A 21,875-nucleotide genomic window follows, 5' to 3' on the forward strand; every position below is an offset into this window, starting at 1 on the left:
TTTAAATGAGCAAGATAATTGAAATGATTTATATTGATCAGAATTTACTTAAGAGGAATGATCAGTCATGAGCAAAAAACCAAATTGTATAAATATGTTGATGTTATTCACAGTGTAAAAATTCAGAAACATCAGAAGTGGCACAAATGAATGATTGGAGTAAATATACCAATATAGCTTCATGAAAATGGAATGTAACATGATTGTAAAAAATTTATTTGCAAATTATGTAAAGACATTGAACAATATTCATTAGATTAAATTGGGGAAAAAATTAGAGTTTAAAGCAGAATATATAGTATTTTTCAGGTTTAAGTTTGTGTGTTACATATCAAGATATTAATATTTGGAGTATAATTCATATTTTTAGATTTATGTTATGATAATGAATAATAACTAAGCTTACAATAATGAATAGTTCTTCTATAATCCAGAAAAGAAACGATAAAAAGAGTTTCTTGTAGAAAGTCAGATTTTCGTTTTCCATGTATCACTAAAGTCTTTCAACAGGTTCCTCTTATCTCCACTTCCTAAGTGAAGGGAATCCCTTCAATTCTACCTTCATGCCTCTGTTATTATAGTCTCTGTGTCCTGAAATCTCTTCTTCTGTACCCTCTGTAACATCCTAATGGATGTCTCCTGGGTCATGATTTCATCACGCCTGACCAGCTGCACTGCCTGCTGCTGGTTCCCAGGACTTCAGACTATCACTTCTTAATGAATGTGTGAAATTTCACAACATGATTTTCGCAGCTTTGCTCCTACTTCTCATTGCTTTAATTCTCTGTTAATGCTGACATTATTTCTTGTGATCAAAATTATCTTTACCTTTTTCTCACCCCTTGCTTCTCACACCCACATCTTTCAACTTCCTTTTCTTACTGGGATTTATAAACACCTTTATCCCTATCAAATAAGTGCTGTTTTATCATTAAATCACCCAGCCCTGCCTTTTATCAGTATATCCAACACTATCCCTACTTTAATCTTCTTGAAATGCTCCTTTGACAAATCAATGTCTTCTCAAGTTTCTGTCCCATCTATATGATGAAGTTTGTGCTCATTCTATCTTATGCGATAATTCTCAGTTCTTATTATTCTAAACCGTGCATTCTACTGAAACATAACTTTCCTTGACTCTATTCCCTCTCTCAAATTCCTCTCCTTTTATCTCCACCTGCTTTAAATCTCTTCATTTTTCAGAGTCCAGCTTAAATCTTTCTCCTTTGCAGGTGATTTGACAAATATCACATGAAGCTTTTTCTTAAGTTTATCTTAAGTTGATGTAGGTAGCTTATTGTGGTTGGGGAGGAATTTAAGTATCTGCAGAACTATATGATTTTCTTAAGAAATTAACTTGGTTTTTTAGTAGGATGACTTTACAGTTCCCTTTGTCTTGTAAAGAACAGTTTATACATATTTTTTCTGGCATAAATATTCCTAACGTTCCCTCTCAGTTTTAAAAATTGGGACAATAAATTATATGGTTATCCTACTATCCACTACAAAATAAAATGCATAGCAACACTTGCTGGTGGATATATGAGCAAGTGGCTTCTAGTGAACCGCACACTATGAGCATAAATACTAAAGAGAGCCACCTTAAGTGAAAGAATGTCTTTCTAAATCTTGATCTGGAAAGAAATTCAACTGTAGTGTTCTGTAACCTTTGTACATTCTGGATGACTTTTCAAAGCAGATTTGGTATATTGAATATAGTTGTCTAGATTGGAGTTGATGGAAAATATCTATTGATATTTGTTGACTACAGTTGATGGAAAACTGTAAGAGCAGTTATTTTCTTTTATCCTTCTTTGTGCCCCCACTCCCCATATTTTGATGACATGGGATTGTGCATGGCCAATAAGTTTCTGAGGAAATGACTTAATACTCTTAGGTCAGGGGCCCCCAAGACCACTCCTAGGTTTAGTGATTTGCTAAGAGGACTCACTGCTCTGATATATTAGTGAAAAGATACAAAGAAAAATCAGCAAAAGCATGTAGAATGAAGTCTGGGGGAAAGCAGGCACAAGCTTCCAAGAGTCCTCTCCCAGTAGGAGAACATGCTTAACTCTCCCAGCCCAAAGTTGTGACAGCACATGTAAAACGTTGTCTATTAGAAACTCATTATAGATTGAATGTTCATAGTCTGTAGGGGGCTGGTCACATAAGTAGTCTCTATTTATCATATTCTTAAATTCCAGACTCCCAAAAAGAAAGCAGGTGTTTAAAGTAAATCATATTACTGGCACAATTTAGATAACTGTGATCTACTCTTAGGTGGAAGGTGCCTTCCTGAATTCCACATTCCCAGAAGCCAGCAGCAACCAGCCTTATAAGCAGGTCTTTCAGGCGAGAGCACTCAGGAACACCTTGCTCTTTTCCTCACAGCTTTGTTGACCGCAAACAGCCATCTTATGCTGTAAAGGTGTTTCAACATTTTAGTTTGTTCCCATGTGCTAGTCTATACAATCAATGTCATTATTTCTTAAAGAAAACCTTCGGAAGTAACTTGTGGCATAGAATGTTATCTCTGATATTGAAAATATTTTTACATCCTTTACATCCAGTGTTGTACTGGAGCTTTCTTTTGGAGAGCTGATGTTCTTATCTCTTTCTAACTTCCACATTCAGTGATGTTAGGTTTGTGATTTGGAACTGGCTGTTTTGGGAATATTTACACCACAGAAACTGGCATAGACAGAGATATCAGGCATCCCCACCAGAGACCCAGTTGTTGAACATCGATTAGCATACCACCACCTATACCTGCTTACCATTCATTCTGTAAATACTGTGATAAGAAGAAAATATAATAATTTATATAGAATGCCAGTTTTGTTGATATATATATATATATTTATAGGCTAGGAAGCTCAAATTTCCCACCTGACTTATATGTTCTTTTTGTATATTAGATGGAAACTTAGAATTCTTGACCTTAAAAATCTCTAATAAGTTGCTCATAATACTGGGTTACTTTATTTCTATAAATAAAGTTATTGTAAATAATTATTAAAGGTATTTCAAATGAAACTAATATGCTATGATACCCAAGCCAGCAAACCTAACTTTTATTGTTTTTAAAAAACTTTTGTATCTGAAATTACCATTGTAAAATGTCTCCAAAGCATTTTCTGTTCCCAAATTATTGTTGGTGGATACTTAGTACTCCAGAGAGCCCATTCCTTTCTTTTCATCTGCTTTTTAGCTGGCAGTGTAGACCACAAAACTGGGAACAAAAAGCCTTTTAAAAAGGACATCAGATGATAATGGGCATGGAGGGGAGGCAACATAAAAAATGGAGGAGGAAATTATCTCGATAACATTTCCCTCTCTTTATCAATAGAACCTTCTTGTAGTTATGCATAATAAATGTGCAAACAGTGTTAGAGCATGATTCACTGGGTTAGGACCATTGAAATTTTTTTGGTTCTGCTACCAGTATTCTAAGAGTTAATCTAATGATGTGACTCTACTGAATATTCTCAAATGATTCTCCCTCAGTTAAAATCCAAATTTGTTATAAAATATCCAAGATTTTTTAAAGTTGTGATGCCAACCTTATTTTAACCTTCTGTCCTCTACTTTTTTACTCTGTAGCCAAAGTCAGTCTCTTTAATGCCTCTTTACTTCCTCATGAGTTGACTATTTTATTTTTCACTATTTACTGCCAGTTGTTCATCTTAAGATTCAACTCATACCACCACCATCTTCCTGAATTTAGTTTCTTTTTCTATGATCCCATCGATTTCCATATATATTTATATGCCTTTTTTATATTTTTTATGGTGACTGTTGTATGCTTACTTTCCCCAACTTCACACTCCATATCATATAAGCTCTGGTGTGCAAGGACTGTGTTTTTCTGGTCTCAGTATGTTCAAAACATAATAATAATTGCTATATTAAAACTTTTTTGTAGATCTTAATTTTTAATAAAGATTTTAGAGAACAGAATTTGAATCATTTTCTACATAGAACCATGAATATTTACACTGTGTGTCATGATTTGCCTTTTTTTTTACTCTTTAGGCAGATACACAGGTTGACCGAGAACATCAAAATTTTTATGAAGCATCACTAGAATATGTCTTTAAAATTCAAGAGGTTCAAGAAAAAAAGAAGTTTGAATTTGTTGAACCGGTAAGCTTCAGTTTCCCTACAAAATAGTAGTTCTAACACATCCTATGAAAACAAAATTTGTAATGTTTTTCTGTTGAAAATTGTGATTTTTTTAAAGACAAAAAGGAAGGGAAATGTAGAGGAGGCTCAATAGGTGGAATACAGGGCACAGTTAGGGCAGTGGAACTATCCTATATGATACTATAATAGTGGATGCATGTCATTACACATTTGTGAAAACCTACAAAATGTGCAATGAAAAGGGTAAACCCTAATGTAAAATATAGAGCTTAGTTAATAATAATGTATCACTAGTGGGTTATCATTTGTGACAAATGTACCACATTAATGCAAGATGTTAATAATGGGGAAACAATGTGGGGTGGAGGTTGAAGGAATAGATGAGAGCTCTTTATATTTTCTACTCAATTTTTATATAAACCTAAAACTGCTCTTAAAAACTTATTAATGGAAAAATTAAAAATTTAAAAGGATTTACATTATACATACCTGAGTAAATCTAGCTCACCACTGAAGTGACCCATTTACTCAACTTTTAGGTGAAAGGAGAAAACGTAAGGTTATATTTCTCCCTTTGTTCCACTCCACCTTCTCACAAGGATAGGATCTGCCTGACTTCCCTATGAAGTCATTTATTTTCCTAAGTCAGTGTAAAAAGTAATGGATTCTCTGATGTAAATTGCATTACAGGAAAAAACAGGTGGCTGGGCTTTTTAAGCTTACTTCATTTTCTTAGCATTTTTTCCCCAAGTACTAGCATAATATGTTACAATATTGCCTGAGTAAAGCATCATCTGTAATGAATCCAGATAAGTTCTAGAAGTCAAGATAATCTTCTGTTAATATATAATGCTCAATTCCTGTTAAATGAAAGGATAATAATATTTAAATACATAGGTAATCTAAAAGATTATTTAATCCATATATTTGTTTCTATGTCAGTTGTCAAAAAAATCTGTTTATAGGGGCACCCAGGTGGCTCAGCAGTTGAGCGTCTGCCTTTGGCTCGGGTCATGATCCCGGGGCCCTGGGATGGAGCCCCACGTGTCTCCTCCTCAGCGGGGAGTCTGCCTCTCTCTCTTCCTCCTCCTCCTCCTCTGCTTGTGCTCTTGCTCATACACTCCCTCTCAATAAATAAATAAAACATCTTTTAAAAAAATCTGTTTATAATAAATAAAGTACCTATTCCTATTTAAGTGGAGATGATGGGGAGAAGGAAAAAGAAAATACATTATAAAACACATTTGATAAAATTAACTGCTTGATGGAAACCCATCACTGATTCCCTAAGGATAATGGGAAACAGGCAGAGCAGAGGCTGAGAAGAGTTTAGTCTCTGCCTGGCTCCCAGCCACTTCTGCTTCACTTTTCTTCCTTTAGCTGAAGCAACCTGACTCTCTCCCATAAATTGGGCATTTGACAAGTGTATAAGACTAATGCTTCAACTAGACAGATTTAAGGAACTAAAGACCAATGCAGGCTCAGGGATTTAATTTTTACCTTTTATCTGGGATAACAGTCTTAACTACAAGTTCTGTTTGCTAAACAGCTAAGTCCTTAAATTCCTGAAAATGAGTTAGTAATCTTTCATTTAGTAGATGTTGGGGGGAGTTGAGGGGAATCTCATTAAATTTTGTATGAGTTAGGGGGTCTGCTGAAGTTATCTGTGGCTCATTGAGAACGAGGCAGCCTAACAACTCACGGTCTAGGAAGATGACCAATACTTAAAATTCCTGTTCTCCTTCTCATTGATGAAGCCCTGCCTCTGAATCCCACTATGGCTCTTTGAAACCACTCTCCTTTGCTGACAAACGTCCTTCTTTGAAGCTATTTCTTGGGATTTCTGAATTTTAGTTCTTCTTGACACTAAACTTTTAGTGTATGCTCATTATTTCTGATGGTATTTCTTCATGCTTGTTCCTTACCTGCTCCCATTCTTTTCAGATACTATGCTCATCTGCTTTGTTGTTTTTCTTCCTTGCAGCTGGAATGACTCTTTGACACCTGTAAAACTCCCCTCTCTCTCCCCTGGAGAGAGACATGTCTGGAGAGGGCCATGTGGGTAGCCTATTACCCTGTTAAAGCCTTTTTTATACCATATACTATCTGGGAACAGTGAACTAGACCATTCCGTCAGATGACATCATACATATAAGAAGACTATAAAAGTGTTAGCTCACAGGTGACTGATGGAATGATAAGAATTTGTAAATCCTTTTGTAATACATGTAGAGAGGTGGAAACTGTGCTTCAGTTGAAATGTATTTTATTGGGCAGCCCGGGTGGCTCAGTGGTTTAGCGCCCCTTCAGTCCAGGGCCTGATGCTGGAGACCCAGGATCCAGTCCCACATTAGGCTCCCTGCATGGAGCCTGCTTCTCCCTCTGCCTGTGTCTCTGCCTCTCTCTCTTTCTCTCTCTCTCTCTCTCTCTCTCTCTCTCTCTGTGTGTGTGTGTGTGTGTGTCTCATGAGTAAATAAATAAAATCTTAAAAAAAAAAGAAAGGTGTTTTATTCCTTCCCTTTACTATATCCCAAATGGGAATGAATGATCTGCTAAATCTTCTGTACTGCATGCCTTTTTTTGTGACACCACAATCAAAATCAATGTTAAATTTGTACTTCTTCCAAAATATTTTCTTGGCTGCTATATTTTTCTTATTGGAATGTCTGGCCAAACTGAAATAGTGCTATCAGTTTAGTTTTGTTCTCATTTCTAGCCATACAGCTTCATCCATGGAGTTCTATTTAATTTCCCTTGCAATAATGAGAACAATGGAAATGGGAGCAATAAAACATGGGCATGCTGCTCTTTAGGTTATGTATTTACAAATTAATTTTGCAGAAATTATCTTTTAATTTCAAAAACAAAAAAAAACTTTAATTTTTTTTGTTCTACAGAAAATTCAATTCCTGTTGCATCATTGTTTCATTTTCAGAAGTCTAATAGTCTACTGTAGTTTTAGCCCATATTTATTTAACAAGTAAACATTAGACTAAAGGAAAATGCCCAAGGTTGGGATCTGTCTTCTGCAGATTATAAGACATAGAGTAGAATAGAAACTATAAGTAGGGAATGATAGTTGGCACTAAATGTCATAAAGTAAGAATGTTGATCTATTTGAGATAATTTTACATTGTGTAAATTAGTGTCAAGATCTTACTACTTGGGGCAGCCCCGGTGGCCCAGCGGTTTGGCGCTGCATTCGGCCCAGGGTGTGATCCTGGAGATCTAGGACTGAGTCCCACATCAGGCTCCCTGTATGGAGCCTGCTTCTCCTTCTGCCTGTGCCTCTGCCTCTCTCTCTCTTTGTGTCTCTCATGAATAAATAAATAAAATATTTAAAAAAATCTTACTACTTGACATAAAAAAATCTCTACAGAATATTCAAGAGGTGCCATAGTACCCACCTCTTATCCACAGGTATATATTCCAAGACCCCCAGTGGATGCCTGAAATCAAGGGTGGTACGACCCTATATATACTGTGTTTTTTTTCCTGCACATGCATATGTAACTATGATAAAAGTTTAATTTATCAATTAGGCACAGTAAAAGATGAACAATAATAACTAATAATAGAGCAATTATAACAATATACTGTAATAAAAGATATGTGAATGTGGTCTCTCTCTCAAAATATCTTACTGTACTCACCCTTCTCGTGGTGAAGTAAGATGATAAAATACCTCTATGATGAGATGAAATGAGGTGAGGAATGTGGGTGTTGTTAATATATTGTTATTGTTAGGCTACTGTTGACCTAATGATATGTCAGAAGGAAGATTATCTGCTTTCACACTGTGGTGGACTATAGGTGACTGAACCACAGAAAGCAAAACCTTGGGTAAAAGGATATTACTATATTAGAAATAAATATTCCTACAATGCCATTATTTCGAGGAAAGGCCAGTTCTAATACATAGAAGAATAGGGGACATTTATATACTTTTTATAAATCTTTGTAATTTTTTTAAAGGATACAAAATAAGCTTTTAAACTCAGTTCTCCATTAGACACACAGTTTTAATTATCACATATATAGTTTAGTTTATCATATCTTATATAGAAAGTGATTTAAGTTAACTGATCTCTAGATGTACACTATGCAGTATGGTAGCAACCACCCAGGTATGGCTATTGAGCACTCAAAATGATAGTCTAGATTGAGATGGGCTATAAATGTAAAACACATACTAGGTTGTAAAGGTTTGATACAAAAAGGTATGTAAAATATCTCAAAACCTCTTTTATATTGCTTAACTATTGAAATAATATTTTGGATAAATCATATTAAGGAAAATATTAAATTTCACTTGATTTAAGATTTTTTATGTGGCTACTAGAAAATTTAATATTTCACATTAGTTTATTCACATTATATTTCTGTTAAACAGTGCTAAACTTCATCCTTTCAGATTTGCCTACAAGATATATAAGTTCAAGTCTAAAATGAGGGGGAAAGATTAGAGAGGGAAAAACATGATCTCCTGACTCTTGATCTAAAGTCCTTCTTACCTCTCTGAATTGCTTGGAGCTTATGAGAATTTTGAGAAATTAGGAGAAAAAGCTTCTGAAGTATGCTGAACATGAACATCTTACCTAAGAGACTTGAACCCTAATGTATTTGAAATATATTATGGTACATGAAAGTTTGTGACTCAGAAACCCAGAGATACTTTTTATGACTTAACTCCCTTATGGTTCATTCAGCTGCAGTTGATGTGTTTTGATTATATTCTTTAGCATACTTAGCTGAAACTAATGTTTTGCAAGCAACTACTATGTGTCGTGTGTGTTCTCTGTGTTATCTCACATGGCCCATACAGCAGCTTTATTATTAGGCAGTTGTTATTATAGAAGAGGAAGTTAAGTCACAGAAAGATTGTTAGTTGTGTGAGATCACAAACTTCAAGAGAGGGAGACCCAGGAATTCAGAATGTAAAGCTGAGGTCATGTTGTAGCATTCACTGTCTCAGTGGATACCTGATTATAATGATTATTGCTTCCTTAACACTTGCTCTGACCAAGTAAAATGGATGACTATAGAAAATTGTATTGTAAAGTTATTTTAATTACTTAAAATTAGAAGAAAATACAGGGTCGACTTTTACTTTGGCAAAGGTGCACATATCTATTCATTTATTCCTTCTTCCATTCTTTTTTTTTCATCCTTTTTAAAAAGTGGTCCCCTCCCTGCCCAGGCTGCAGTGGACACACAACTCTTCCTGTAATGACAGACAAGTATAATGCCTGTGAGGAAGCAAGATAGAATTTAGCTCCAGTCTTAACAGCTGTGCAAATCTGCTTGTTTTTCAAACTCTGTGTGCCTTAGGTTTTTATCTGTAAATTGGGAATAAAAATTGTAGTTCCCAGTATTGTGGTGAGGCAATTCAAGGCAAGTAACTGGATCATTAACATTAGTATTAGCTAGTATTGAGCTCTCACACTGTTAGCACTACATATGACAACAATACTGATGAATTGTTTTTGTGTGGCTTCAAAGCCAGATATAACTGCTTCAAAAACACATTTTTTAATTTTAACATGCATTAAAATATACACCTAAATGCTGTAAGAGGGCAGCCTGGGTGGCTCAGCAGTTTAGCGCTGCCTTCAGCCCAGGGCATGATCCTGGAGACCCAGGATCGAGTCCAACGTCAGGCCTCCCTGCATGGAGACTGCTTCTCCCTCTGCCTGTGTCTCTACCTCTCCTCTGTTTCTCATGAATGAATGAATGAAGAAATAAATAAATAAATAAATAAATAAATAAATAAATAAATAAATAAATGTTGTAAGACCATGTTTTTAATATTCTTTTTAGACTTCATTTTAGTCTTTTTGCATTATGTTTAAAATTAATGTGAAAAATGAAAATAAACCATTAATGTAAACTAGAACATATTGTTTTTGACACTCTGCCTTTAGTCTGTTAATTTAATTTTAAATCTCTTGCTAAAGAAAATTTCACTTAATATGCTTAATATGCTTTAGCTTTTTAATTTATTATATCATGAAGTATACTATAAAATACTTTTGGGGTTGTCGAAAGTTTGAATAATTTTGAGACTCAATAACAGCTACTTGCTAAGTTAAAGTCAAATAGTATATAGACCTACAGGTCTTGAAAGTTAAACTTTTTTGTGTTCTTTTTCAGTATGGTTCATTAGCTTTAATATAGAAAATTTAACTATAATTTTCAGGTGGCTTAGGCGGTAAAGCATCTGCCTTCAGCTCAGGTCATAATCCAAGGGTCCTGGGATGGAGGCCTGTGTGAGGCTCCTCGCTCAGCAGGGGTCTGCTTCTCCCTCTCCCTCTGCTGCTCCCCTTACTTGCTCTCTCTCTCTCTCTCTCTCTCTGTCAAATAAATAAGGTATTTTTTAAAAAAGAAAATTCAACTTAAGATAAATTAAAGTGAGCAAACAAGACATGTCTTTTTTTTTTTTTCCCAAAAAACTTTGGGACTACAGGTAAATTTCTAACCTACTGAAAACTTAAATAAAGTCATTTTATAAAAATGAAACAATAAAGCTGTCCTCAGATCATACATCTTAAAATCTGTATTGGTTCTTGGACTTAGTTCTAGCTAATGTTATTTTTGAAATTTGCAAAAGCAATTAAGATAGTGAATAGAATTTTGGAAAAGTAAGAAAAAATGCATTGCCTTGGATTGATTGACTCATCCACTTATATGTTGTTTTAGAAATCAGCCATGTAAAGACCTTATCTAAATGTAGCTTCTGCTGGGCTTAATTTTTTTTTCTTTATTTTCTGTAGTTTCAAGGCTTTATTTAAATTGTAGTTAGTCAACGTACAGTGTAATACTAGTCTCAGTGCAGAACCCAGTGATCCCTCACCCATACACAATACCCAGTGCCTACTACCACAGATGTCCCCCAACACCCATCACCCATCCAACCCATCCCCCACCCCCAGCAACTCTGTTCTGTGTAGTTAAGACTCTGCTTAATGGTTTGCCTTTTTTTTCACCCTATGTTTTGTTTCTTAAATTCCACATATGAGTGAAATCATATTTCTCTAACTTCTTTTGCTTAGCAAAATCCACATGTGCCAGCTCCATTCACATCATTGCAAATGGCAAGAGATCATTCTTTTTGATGACTGTATCTATATATGTATGTATGTATGTATGTATGTATAGAATGTATATATATTTCTCATATATATGAATATACACACATATGTATGTATATATATAATTTCAGTTTGTGATTCTTTATGCACTTATCAGTCAGTGGACATATGGACATTTGGGCTTTTTCTGTTAAGTTGGCCATTGTTCATAATGCTGCTGTAAACATTAGAGTGCATGTATCCCTTCAAATCAGTATTTTTGTATACTTTGCGAAATACAATTTTTGGGTCGTAGGGTAGCTCTATTTTTAACTTTTTGAGGAACCTCCATACGGTTTTCCACAGTGGCTGTACCAGTTCACATTCCCACCAACAGTGTAAGAGGGGGTCCCCTTTCTCTTCATCCTCGCCAACACTGGTTGTTTCATTTATTGTTAATGTTGGCCATTCTGACAGGTGTGAGGTGATAGCTAATTGTAGTTTTGATTTTTATTTCCCTGAGGATGAGTGATGTTGAGCATCTTTTCAATTGTCTGTTGGTCATTTGTATGTCTCTTTTAATTACCTTGTTGGCTACAGCCCTTTGTTGTTTCTGTTTTTGACCACACCAGTTTACTACCTCCAGCCACTTCATTTGAATTCCATTCCCTTGAAATCTTGGAAATTTGCCTTTAGGAACTCCATAGATTCTTGACTGCTGATGCAATACATAGGCATGATTTCAAAAAGTTTTACCTTTTTTTAATTGAATGTATGCACATGTCAGTCAATTCTTTCATTTGTTCTTCTGTCCTTCTTTTATCATCCTCTTTAAAAATTTTCTCCCCAGGCTTCAGTTGACTGGCTGCTTTTCATCTTTGGACCTCTTTTCTTCAGTTTTCCCATTTATTTGATAATATTTTTATACTCTTTCATTTCCATTCAAAAAATTCCTCTGAATATTCCTCTAAATATTAAACTTAAAGCACTCAGTAGTTATTTTAGGGTATCATCTAATGTATCCTTAAGTTTCCTCCAAGTAAGGAGTAGCAAAGAGTACAGGTTTAACTCACAGGCTAGACACTTGTCCTGGGTGACATTGATGCCTTGCCTCTGCCCTGTGTTTCCAATCTTCTTAAAGCTTCCAGTGACCAAATGTGGAGGTCTTAGAGATTTGGACTTCTTTCTATGCATTATAGTACGTGAAGTGTATGTGAAGTGTATTTTATTTTTTTTAAAAGCAGTCTTATGAGGATGTGATTCATATCATACAATTCAGTCATCTTTAGTTAATTTTTGTCTATGGTATGAAGTAGCATTGACTTCATTCTTTTGTGTTTAGTTATCCAGTGGTCCAAGAACCATTTGCTGAGTAGACTATTCCTTACCCATTGTATGGTCTTGGTGCCCTTGTGAAAATAAGTTGACCATCGATGTGTGGGCTTATTTCTAGATTCTCAGTTCTTAGACATTGGTTTAATGTCTATACTTGTGCCAGTATCATGCTGTGTTGATTACCATTGCTTTGTATCATGTTTTGAAATTGAAAACTGTGAGTCTAAATATTTAGTTCCACTTTTTTAAGATTGTTTTGGTGGTCTGGATCCCTTGCAATTCCATATGAATTTTAGCATCAGCATTGTCAGTTATTATAAAGAAGTTGCTGGGCTTCTCACAGGGATTGCATTGTATCTGTACATCATTTTGAGGAAATATTGCCATCCTTACAGTATTAAGTCTTCTAATTCATGAACATGAAGTATTTTCCTTTTATTTAAACTTTCTTTAATTCCTTAAACAGTGTTTTATACATTTCAAAGATAACAAATTTTGTACTTAAGAATTATTCCTTAGTATTTCATTCTTTTGAAACTACTATAAATGGAATTAATTTCATTTTCAGATTGTTCATTCCAAATATATAGAAATTGAGTTGGCATTTGTGTATTGATTTTGTATCATGCAACATTGCTGAACTTGTTTATCAGTTCTAGTAGTCTAGATAGTGGGTTCCCTAAGATTTTCGGTTATTAATTTCTTTGGGAACAAGGAATGAATCACATCATTATAAAAGCCTTTATATCCCAGTTCTTCTGCTTAGTTTGAGGAGCAGTTCTGGAATTACTGCGTCATTGCTTCAGAGTTCTTCCCTCACCCCCATGCTAGGCCCTAGCCCCTTTTCTTACTTTTCTCTGTCATTCATGGTATAGGCCCTAGCCCCTTTTCTTACTTTTCTCTGTCATTCATGGTATCACTGGAAACTTTGGGCCTTAAGACTTGAAACTCAGTGATTAATGGGCTGGGGAATTATGAATATGGTTTTCCTTTGCTGTGTTGTAGTGGTTTTGCTAAATGATTATCTATAAATGCAGTATCAATGTTTATATTTGGTTGGGTTATTGGAGTGACAAATAGTAATTTGATTCTAAAACTGTTGGGAATAATAAAGTGCTATATAAGCTATTACTGATGATAAAAATGAAATAATATTTTTGGGGTGCTTGGGTGGCTCAGTTGGTTAAGTGTCTATCTCTGGCTCAGGTCATAATCTTGGGGTCTTTATTTATTTACTTGAGAGAGAAAATGCATGCACATGAGCAGGGGGAGGGGGAGAGGAAGAAACAGATTCCTGGCTGAGCAGGGAGCTTGAGGTGGGGCTCCTTCACAGGACCCCAGGATCAAGACCTGAACTGAATGAGCCCCCCAGGTACCCCAAAAGTGATTTAATATTAAAACTTAATTTGAAAAAAAAAACTTAATTTGTCTCTTCAGTAGTTTTTAGTTGGTTGTTATTATTTTAAAGATCAGGTTTACCTTGTGGTTAAGCTGAGACAGTAGTCTTTCCCACACTGCTCCACTCATGCAGATTGAACAAAGAAAATTACATCTAGGAAATGCAATTCTTAAAGATTTTCAGGCTGTCCTATTAAGTTACCTTAATTTAGCATCTTGGAATTTGTTGAGGATAAAATGAGCTAGTATAGATTCAAACCTAAAAAAGTTTTACTTTACTAAAAAAAAAAAAAAAAAAAAAAAAAAAAAAAAAAAAAGTTTTACTTTACTGCCATCTAGAGGCAGCTATTTCATACACGCTGTCCTTTTTAAACAACAAAAGTTGCTTCCAAACTGGATGTAGAACAAAAGGAAAAGGTGGAAGGTTCTTTATAGGTAACTTCTCTGTACTTTCCTCAAAATTGTCCTTTCTCTAGTTAGGTACTCAGCATGCATTGTCTGCTACTGAGTGAACATAAATTCTGTTAGAAAATACCAATAGATTTATTTATTTAGACAGATCTTGGGGGGATTTGGTGTTTTACAAGAAGACTTACTTCAGATATTCTTACCGCATCTTCTTTATAAGTTTAATTAAAAATAAAATCCTGTATACTTAGGATGATAGCACCCTCCTTGTAGGACATCCGGTTAATAACAAGACAATTTAACTGGGGACCAGTTATAGACATTAAAACATCAAATAATACTCCTTCAAACAACTTTATGAACTATCATCTGGATCTTTCAAAGACTAGTGTTGTCTGTATACGTCAAAAGTGTATCTCTGAAAACTTCTAAATCTGTATATCCAAATATCAATTAATTAAATGCTATAATTCTTTTTAATGAGGCCACAATATATGCAGACTATGTATTTTAAATTATTGGATAATTCAACAAATATATTATAGCATCATTTTAGTAAAGAATAATCTATTGAGTATTTAGTTTTGATAATAATTATCAATTGATATAAAATTGACAGTGTACACTAATTCTAAAATTGGAAAACATATATTTTGACATATCAGGAATTGTTGAATGAGGAGAGTCTTTAAAATATACAACTTAAAACCCAGTGATTTAGTATATGCTTTCTGACATGAGCATAACTTTGTAAGAAATTATTTATATAAGAAGATTTCTTACTTATATAAGAAGACTTGCTATAGAAGAAAAGCATTAGGTAATTGTTTTCAGATAGAATGAGTATTTATCTGTTGGAAAACATAACACACATACCAGTTGGTGCTTAGCTAAATCCCTGTTTCCCCAGACAGAGGAAACTGTGGGATGTTTATTCACTTAGGAAAATTTCAAAAAGTGTTTCTTCTTTAGTTTAAAATAATAGCTTACAGACATAATGTGGTATTTGAGTTAGAAAAACATTAGCCATTTCTGAAAAATATTTTCTAACTTTATGGCAGGAAGAGATCAAATTGGTGGACAAGTTTGTAATAAAAATCCCAGTGAATTAGGTTGAAAAAATGTAATTGTTTTTTCAGTTATAACTTATATAAATGACTGTGTCCTATAAGCCCATGGAGATCCATTCTTTCTTTATGAGTAAGACCATAATAAATAAGCACATGTGAGTTTAGGATTAGAAGGTTAATAGACATTGTGGTTTCCTAAAGAAGATTTTGTTCCAACTCTTTATATGAAAAATCTGTATCCAGTTCCAAGTTTTTGATCAACTCTTTCTACTGTTTTCAGTTCTTCCCACTACTTGCCAAACTCTTGTCTATTTAACACCTGGATCAGTACTGCCACCTTGTGCTATTCCTCTTGTCTGGTCAAATTCTTACTTCTTCCCTTGGGTACTCCTTATCTCTAATTTACTGGTTAGTCTTCCTCACATCTGTACATGTTTTATCTTTGTATTTGAATTAGAACCTCTTCTAGGGTAGGACCTATGTTCATGTTGGTCTTTGTTCCTATTAATAGTCTCTTCTGAATATTTCTTCAATGCATTTAAAGAGTAGAATAGTTAATATAACAACTGTCCCTGTCACTGTTTACCAAAAAGAAAGTAAAAATTAACTTTAGTCGTTGATTTCACATTCATAACTCAAGTGTCTGCTTTGCCACATAAAGGAGTTGAAATGCTTGAGGATTTAAAATGAAATATAATTTCCCACTTTATTATGTTTGATGATTATCTTTTTTTAAACACATTTCATGGTTTCTTTCATTTCTCTATTTTTTGCAGCTTTTGTCATTCCTTCAGGGTTTATTTACTTTTTACCATGAGGGATATGAACTCGCCCAGGAATTTGCACCATATAAGCAACAGCTTCAGTTCAACTTGCAGAATGTAAGACAATACTTATTCTCACTGCCTCTCCTTTTTTTTTTTTTTTAAGATTTTATTTATTCATGAGACACACAGAGAGAGAGAGAGAGAGAGGCAGAGACACAGGCAGAGGGAGAAGCAGGCTCCATGCAGGGAGCCTGACATGGGACTGGATCCCGGATCTCCAGGATCATGCCCTGGGCTGAAGGTGGCGCTAAACCGCTGAGCCACCTGGGCTGCCCTCTCACTGCCTCTCCTTAGTGAATCAGATGCTGCCGAGAAACTAACTATAACCAAGCTAAACCTTGGAGTGTTTAAAAAACTTATCTAATTTAGGAAAGTCATCTAATAAATATATTAAAACGTTTTTTTTTTCCTAGCTGCTGGTTTGAAAGTATACCAGTAAAGAACTATTCTTCATATGTTAGAAAAATTTAGGAACTTCCACAAAAATAAATATTACTGAGGTATAGATAATAGGTACTTGGAAGGTTGGAAACTTGCCTTTATCTAATGTTCTCATTATTTTACTGGGTGACCTTAGGCAAGTCTTTTTTTCTGAAAGGGTAACATTTTTATATTTGTGAAATGAAAAGGTTGTACATGAGCACTGAAGGAATATCTTTATTCTCTCTGAAATTGCATGTAATATATATGCTATTTTAATTTTCTAAGAGTGAATTTAAATGGTTTTTAAGCAGTCGTAGCAACTGCTTTAAAGTTTAATTGAGATTTATAAACATCCTATTTATTTTTGTTAGGGTATATGTTGTAAAGTTGTCTGAACCTTTTAATATCTGATTTCATAGTTATACAAATTCAAATTTGCAGATGCTAAGCATCACTTAAATTTAAAAAACAAAAAAGAAGAAATGCCTGTATTATCAAACCTGACAAATAGAAAGGTCTATTTGTTGAGAATTTTTGTCAGTAAATGGAACTATGGGGTTGGAGTGTCCCATGAGAAATAGGTAATTGGATTTATTTATTACTTGTGTTTGGTGTTTTAGCTTTTTTTATTTCTTCTAGATTTTCTAACAGAATTGGTTTCACATGTAAGTCATTACATTGTTTTTCAATATGGAATGAGTTTGGACTTTTTTAGTGAATATTAAAAGGAAAGATTGTTAAGGTCACAATATTTTATTACTTATTTCCATGTGTATTATAATTATATTAAGATTCCTACAGTTCAAGAACAAAAGAGGAATGTAAGGAATTGGAAAATTTCTGATCTTTATGTTTAAAAGAATTTGAAAAAAAAAAACTTAAGAAGTAGCAAAAGTGGCAGTTAAGAAAATTTTCCTAACTTACTTTGGGATTCAGTTCTTTTATTATGGGCCATAACAAATTTTAGAGTTGACTGGTGCTGATATTTATACTTCTAAACATATTGCTTGCTTCTAAATAAACTATTGAGATAATATGGCCTGAATGCAAAAGAGATCAAGAAAAGTCTTATGCTTTTTATATCTTTTTTTAAAATATTTTATTTATTTATTCATGAGAGACAGAAAGAGAGAGAGCGAGAGCGAGAGAGAGAGAGAGAGAGAGAGAGGCAGAGACACAGGCAGAGGGAGAAGCAGGCTCCATGCAGGGAGCCTGACGTGGGACTCGATCCCGGATCTCCAGGAACATGGCCCAGGGCCGAAGGTGGCACTAAACCGCTGAGCCACCTGGGCTGCCCTGCTTTTTATATCTCACTTTAAGTAAATTTGCTGTAATGTGGGTGAACTATTTTTTGTAATAGAAGTTAGAATTAATAAACTTATTCATTTTTATGAGTTAATTTATATACTAACCTCATGTAACTATTTCTGGAAAACAAGCTAAGTGATATTTCTTATTAAAAGTTTTAAGAATATGGGTGATGAATTTTTTTTTTTTTTTTTTGCAAAGTGCCACATAAAGGTATGGAATTTATTTTGTCTTTATTCTCCAAAAGAAAATATAAGTCCCTATTCATCTGCTTTTTTTTTAACCTTAGATGTTAGTGAATATAAAACTCTGTTTCTTAAATATTACATTTTTAAATGCTCTGATTTGTCCCTAAGTAATAATGTTACAATAGGAAATAGGAATAAAATATACACATGCAGAAGGTCATTCAGAAGAGTTGAAAGCAAATCAAAATCAGACTATAGGTCTCAGTATATAGGGTCATGGGATGTGGTGTGTAGTGCTGAGAGAACAAGGTTATCCTTTGAACCACTTGTGGTTTTGAAACTTGAGACTGGAAGTTCCTCAAAACTGATAGGAAACAATAAATGAAATTGTTGTTTCTATTTACTTAAGACAAGGAATAATTTTGAAAGTACTCGACAAGAGGTAGAGCGGTTGATGCAAAGAATGAAATCTGCCAACCAGGATTACAGACCACCCAGCCAGTGGACAATGGAAGGCTACCTTTATGTCCAGGAGAAACGTGAGTCACAAAGACATACCCTAATGACTCTTAAGATTAATATTTTGTTTCTTTAAGATTTGACTTGGTTAGTGTTTTTCCTTCAAATAGGAAGACTGCAATTCCTTACAGCTTTATCATATTTAGTCTGCTCTCCCACTACCACCATCAAAGTGAGGAAGTTTATCCACATTTCGCCATCAGGATCTCCAAGTTGGCATATTATTGAACTTGGAACTTACAACCTTCACAGATGATACGGTAACATGAGTTCAGTTTTAGAATTTCATTGTAATAGCTAATCTCAATTTAAACTTTCATGGAAAATTGAAATCCAAAGCCTTTGTCAGTATGAATCATCCTAGTGACTATAATAAAACTTTTCTCTCTTCCTACAGTATTATTTCTTTCAATTCTATGCTCTATCACTTTTCAGGAATAAAACTGGCAATTATGTAATGTCAAATTGGCACTCTTGACTTCCTGAGGTCAGGAAATAAGCATCAGACACAATAGGGCACTATAATAATTGCCTCACACTAAGAAAGTTTTTTTCACAAAAATTAATAAAAAGCCTTTAAATTTTGTATAAATAGGATTCTTTCTGCATGATACTTGCATTGAGTGGAACCAATCTGACTAAATTAACTATTTCAAAACAGATATGCTCTAATGTATTAGTCTCATCCAGTTCGTGGTAAAGGAACAGTTGTTTTTATTTCCAGTCCATGATGGACCTATGTCTTTGTAAAACAAAATCATATGCTTGGATTTTGCAGTAATGCCAAATCATTGTAAAACTTTTGAAATGCTTATTTTTACTTTCTGTACTATTCTCATATATTGGGACACAAAAAACACATGGAGAGAGAGCACTGCTCTGAGGTCTCTGTATCAGTAGATGATACATTAATGAAGTTGTTTTGGTTAGTAAGACATAACTATAATATAAAACTTTAACTCTTTCAACTACAAGGATCAAGATGGGAAAGCTGGAGATACTGGGTTAGCTGTGAAAGTTTTTGACATAATACAATGTAATTATTAAAATGCCAGCATATTTTATATTTGCCATGCTCAGGTGATGCTCATTTATTGGATAGCAGTATACAAGCAAATAATGATTTGATCTAACAGACTCAGCAAATATTTATTACTCTTTGGATTAGATGATAGAGGGCTCCTGGTTCAGGAAATCTGGGTTTGAGGATTTTTTCTTAATCAGTATTCACTTTGACTAGTCTGCCGTTTTTGGATGTTAAAATAAATCTAATGACCTGCCTAGCTATTCTGTAATTAGATCATAATAAACCACTTTCGTTATAATTTCATGGAAAAAAACCTAATTCATTGGTCATTTATATACAAGGTATATAAATTTAACTCAAAACACTAAGGAAATTTTTAAATACTTGTTTTGAATGAGTGTTTCAAGTTTGAAAACCTCAGTGTGAGGGTACATTGAGAGGAGCTTACATCTTGCATCAATAAAATATTTCGCTGAGCAGAAAAAAATGTGTTGATAAAGAGGCTTATTCAAACATGCATGTGGCAGAGGAGGTACTATTCTCTTTCTTAGAGCTTTTTTTAATATTAAGACTCAGTAATATTTTATTTATTTTATTTTATTTTATTTTATTTTATTTTATTTTATTTTATTTTATTTTATTTTATTTATGAGAGACACAGAAAGAGAGAGGCAGAGAGACAGGCAGAGAGAGAAGCAGGCTTCATGCAGGAGGCCCAATGCGGGACTCAATCCCAGGACTCTCAGGATCACATCCTGAGCCAAAGGCAGACATTCAACCGCTGAGCCACCCAGGCTTCCCAGTAATATTTTATTTCTTGAGTTTGTTGGTTATTTTTTATCCCTCAATGTTACATAGTTGCTAAAATCCCTGTGCGTATGTGATATTTTGTTCCAAAGAAAAAAGCTTTGGATTACCTAGCAAAATTATTTTGTATCAATGTATATCCTGTTTATTTGGTACTTGGGAGTCCATCCATTGGACAGTGTTGTAGTTTATTTATTCTACAGCTATTGGACATTTGGTTCAAACTAAGCATAGGCCCTTTAATAACTTGGGGACCACATGGGTACACAAAATGCAGTGTTTTTTGCACCCATCCGATGTTGGCATCTTGTGTTTTAAGATATGTGACTTCCTCTGGGTCAGTCTGAGCTAATTTTTGGGGGGGGGGGGGAGGGGATCTGAGCTAATTTTAAAGCCCTTTTTGCAATGACCTTTCCTCCGAAATTTGCTATCCTTCTAAGTGATACCACCCACCTTTCTAGGCTAAAAACTGGAGGTGTATCATTTACTCCAGTGTATCTCCTGTAACCTGGGGCCAACTCTGTCCATTTTATCTCCTTGATAACTTTTGAATGTCTACCTTCTCTCATCTCCACAGTCTTTCTTTGGCCTCATAATTGCTCTCTTTCTGCCTCTACGCTTGCCTGTCTAGTAATCCATCCTCCACAGAGCTTCTGGCACATCCCTCTAGATGCTGGCTTGTTGTGCCCCTCTTCTGACGGCTCCTTCATGTTGTGTGGCCTTTGAGGCTTGAACAGTTGGACTCTCCCTCTCTCTTTAGCATCTTCTCCTTGATGTTGACCTCCTACTCCTAAGATTATTTCATCTCAATTTTTTTTCTATACCTACCTGCATTGTTTTTAGAGCTTTAGTGACGTACATTTGGCATACAATGAATTGCAAATATCTAAAACATGTAATTTGTTTTGTCATTATATACACACCTATGAAACCATCACCACTGTGAATACATTCATCACCTTCAAAAATGCTCTCATGCCCTATTATAATCCCATCCTCCTTTCTTTTCCTATTCACCATCTCCTCACTTGTATTGTCTAGGGATTGGAAAAGAGAAATGGATGGATTTATACCCCTTTGGAATTATTTTTATATGAGGGACAAATATCCAAAGCCCCTTTCCACTTGGTATCTTTGAAAGTGTTTATAAGAAAATCAGACCTGTTCACTAAAACATATCGATTATGCTGTTGCCATCACCAAATGAGTAAGTTCTATGGGGAATAGAAGATGAGACAAAGAATTTGGCTCCAGGGTTTTTATTCTGTAATGGAAGGCATAAAACAAACTCATGCAATTAGTAACCAATGATCAATAATAAATATCAGAGCTGTAAATTGAGTGATAAA

At 34.5% G+C, this 21,875-nt stretch overlaps 1 protein-coding gene across 5 annotated transcripts in view; it reads left to right on the forward strand.

Annotated features, from left to right (window-relative positions):
* ARHGAP42 (Rho GTPase activating protein 42) overlaps positions 1-21,875 on the forward strand; it is a 287,887-nt gene that overhangs the window by 196,047 nt on the left and 69,965 nt on the right. For 4 of the 5 annotated variants that reach the window (XM_041730578.1, XM_041730579.1, XM_041730580.1 and 1 more), the window contains 3 exons: positions 4,036-4,146; positions 16,204-16,308; positions 18,583-18,712. In XM_041730578.1, the coding sequence (XP_041586512.1) occupies positions 4,036-4,146; positions 16,204-16,308; positions 18,583-18,712 (346 nt within the window). The remainder of the gene's footprint in view (positions 1-4,035; positions 4,147-16,203; positions 16,309-18,582; positions 18,713-21,875) is intronic. The other variant, XM_041730581.1, reaches the window with a different exon arrangement.

The sequence above is a fragment of the Vulpes lagopus genome, chromosome 15, assembly GCF_018345385.1.
Source record: "Vulpes lagopus strain Blue_001 chromosome 15, ASM1834538v1, whole genome shotgun sequence".
Lineage (NCBI taxonomy): Eukaryota > Metazoa > Chordata > Mammalia > Carnivora > Canidae > Vulpes > Vulpes lagopus.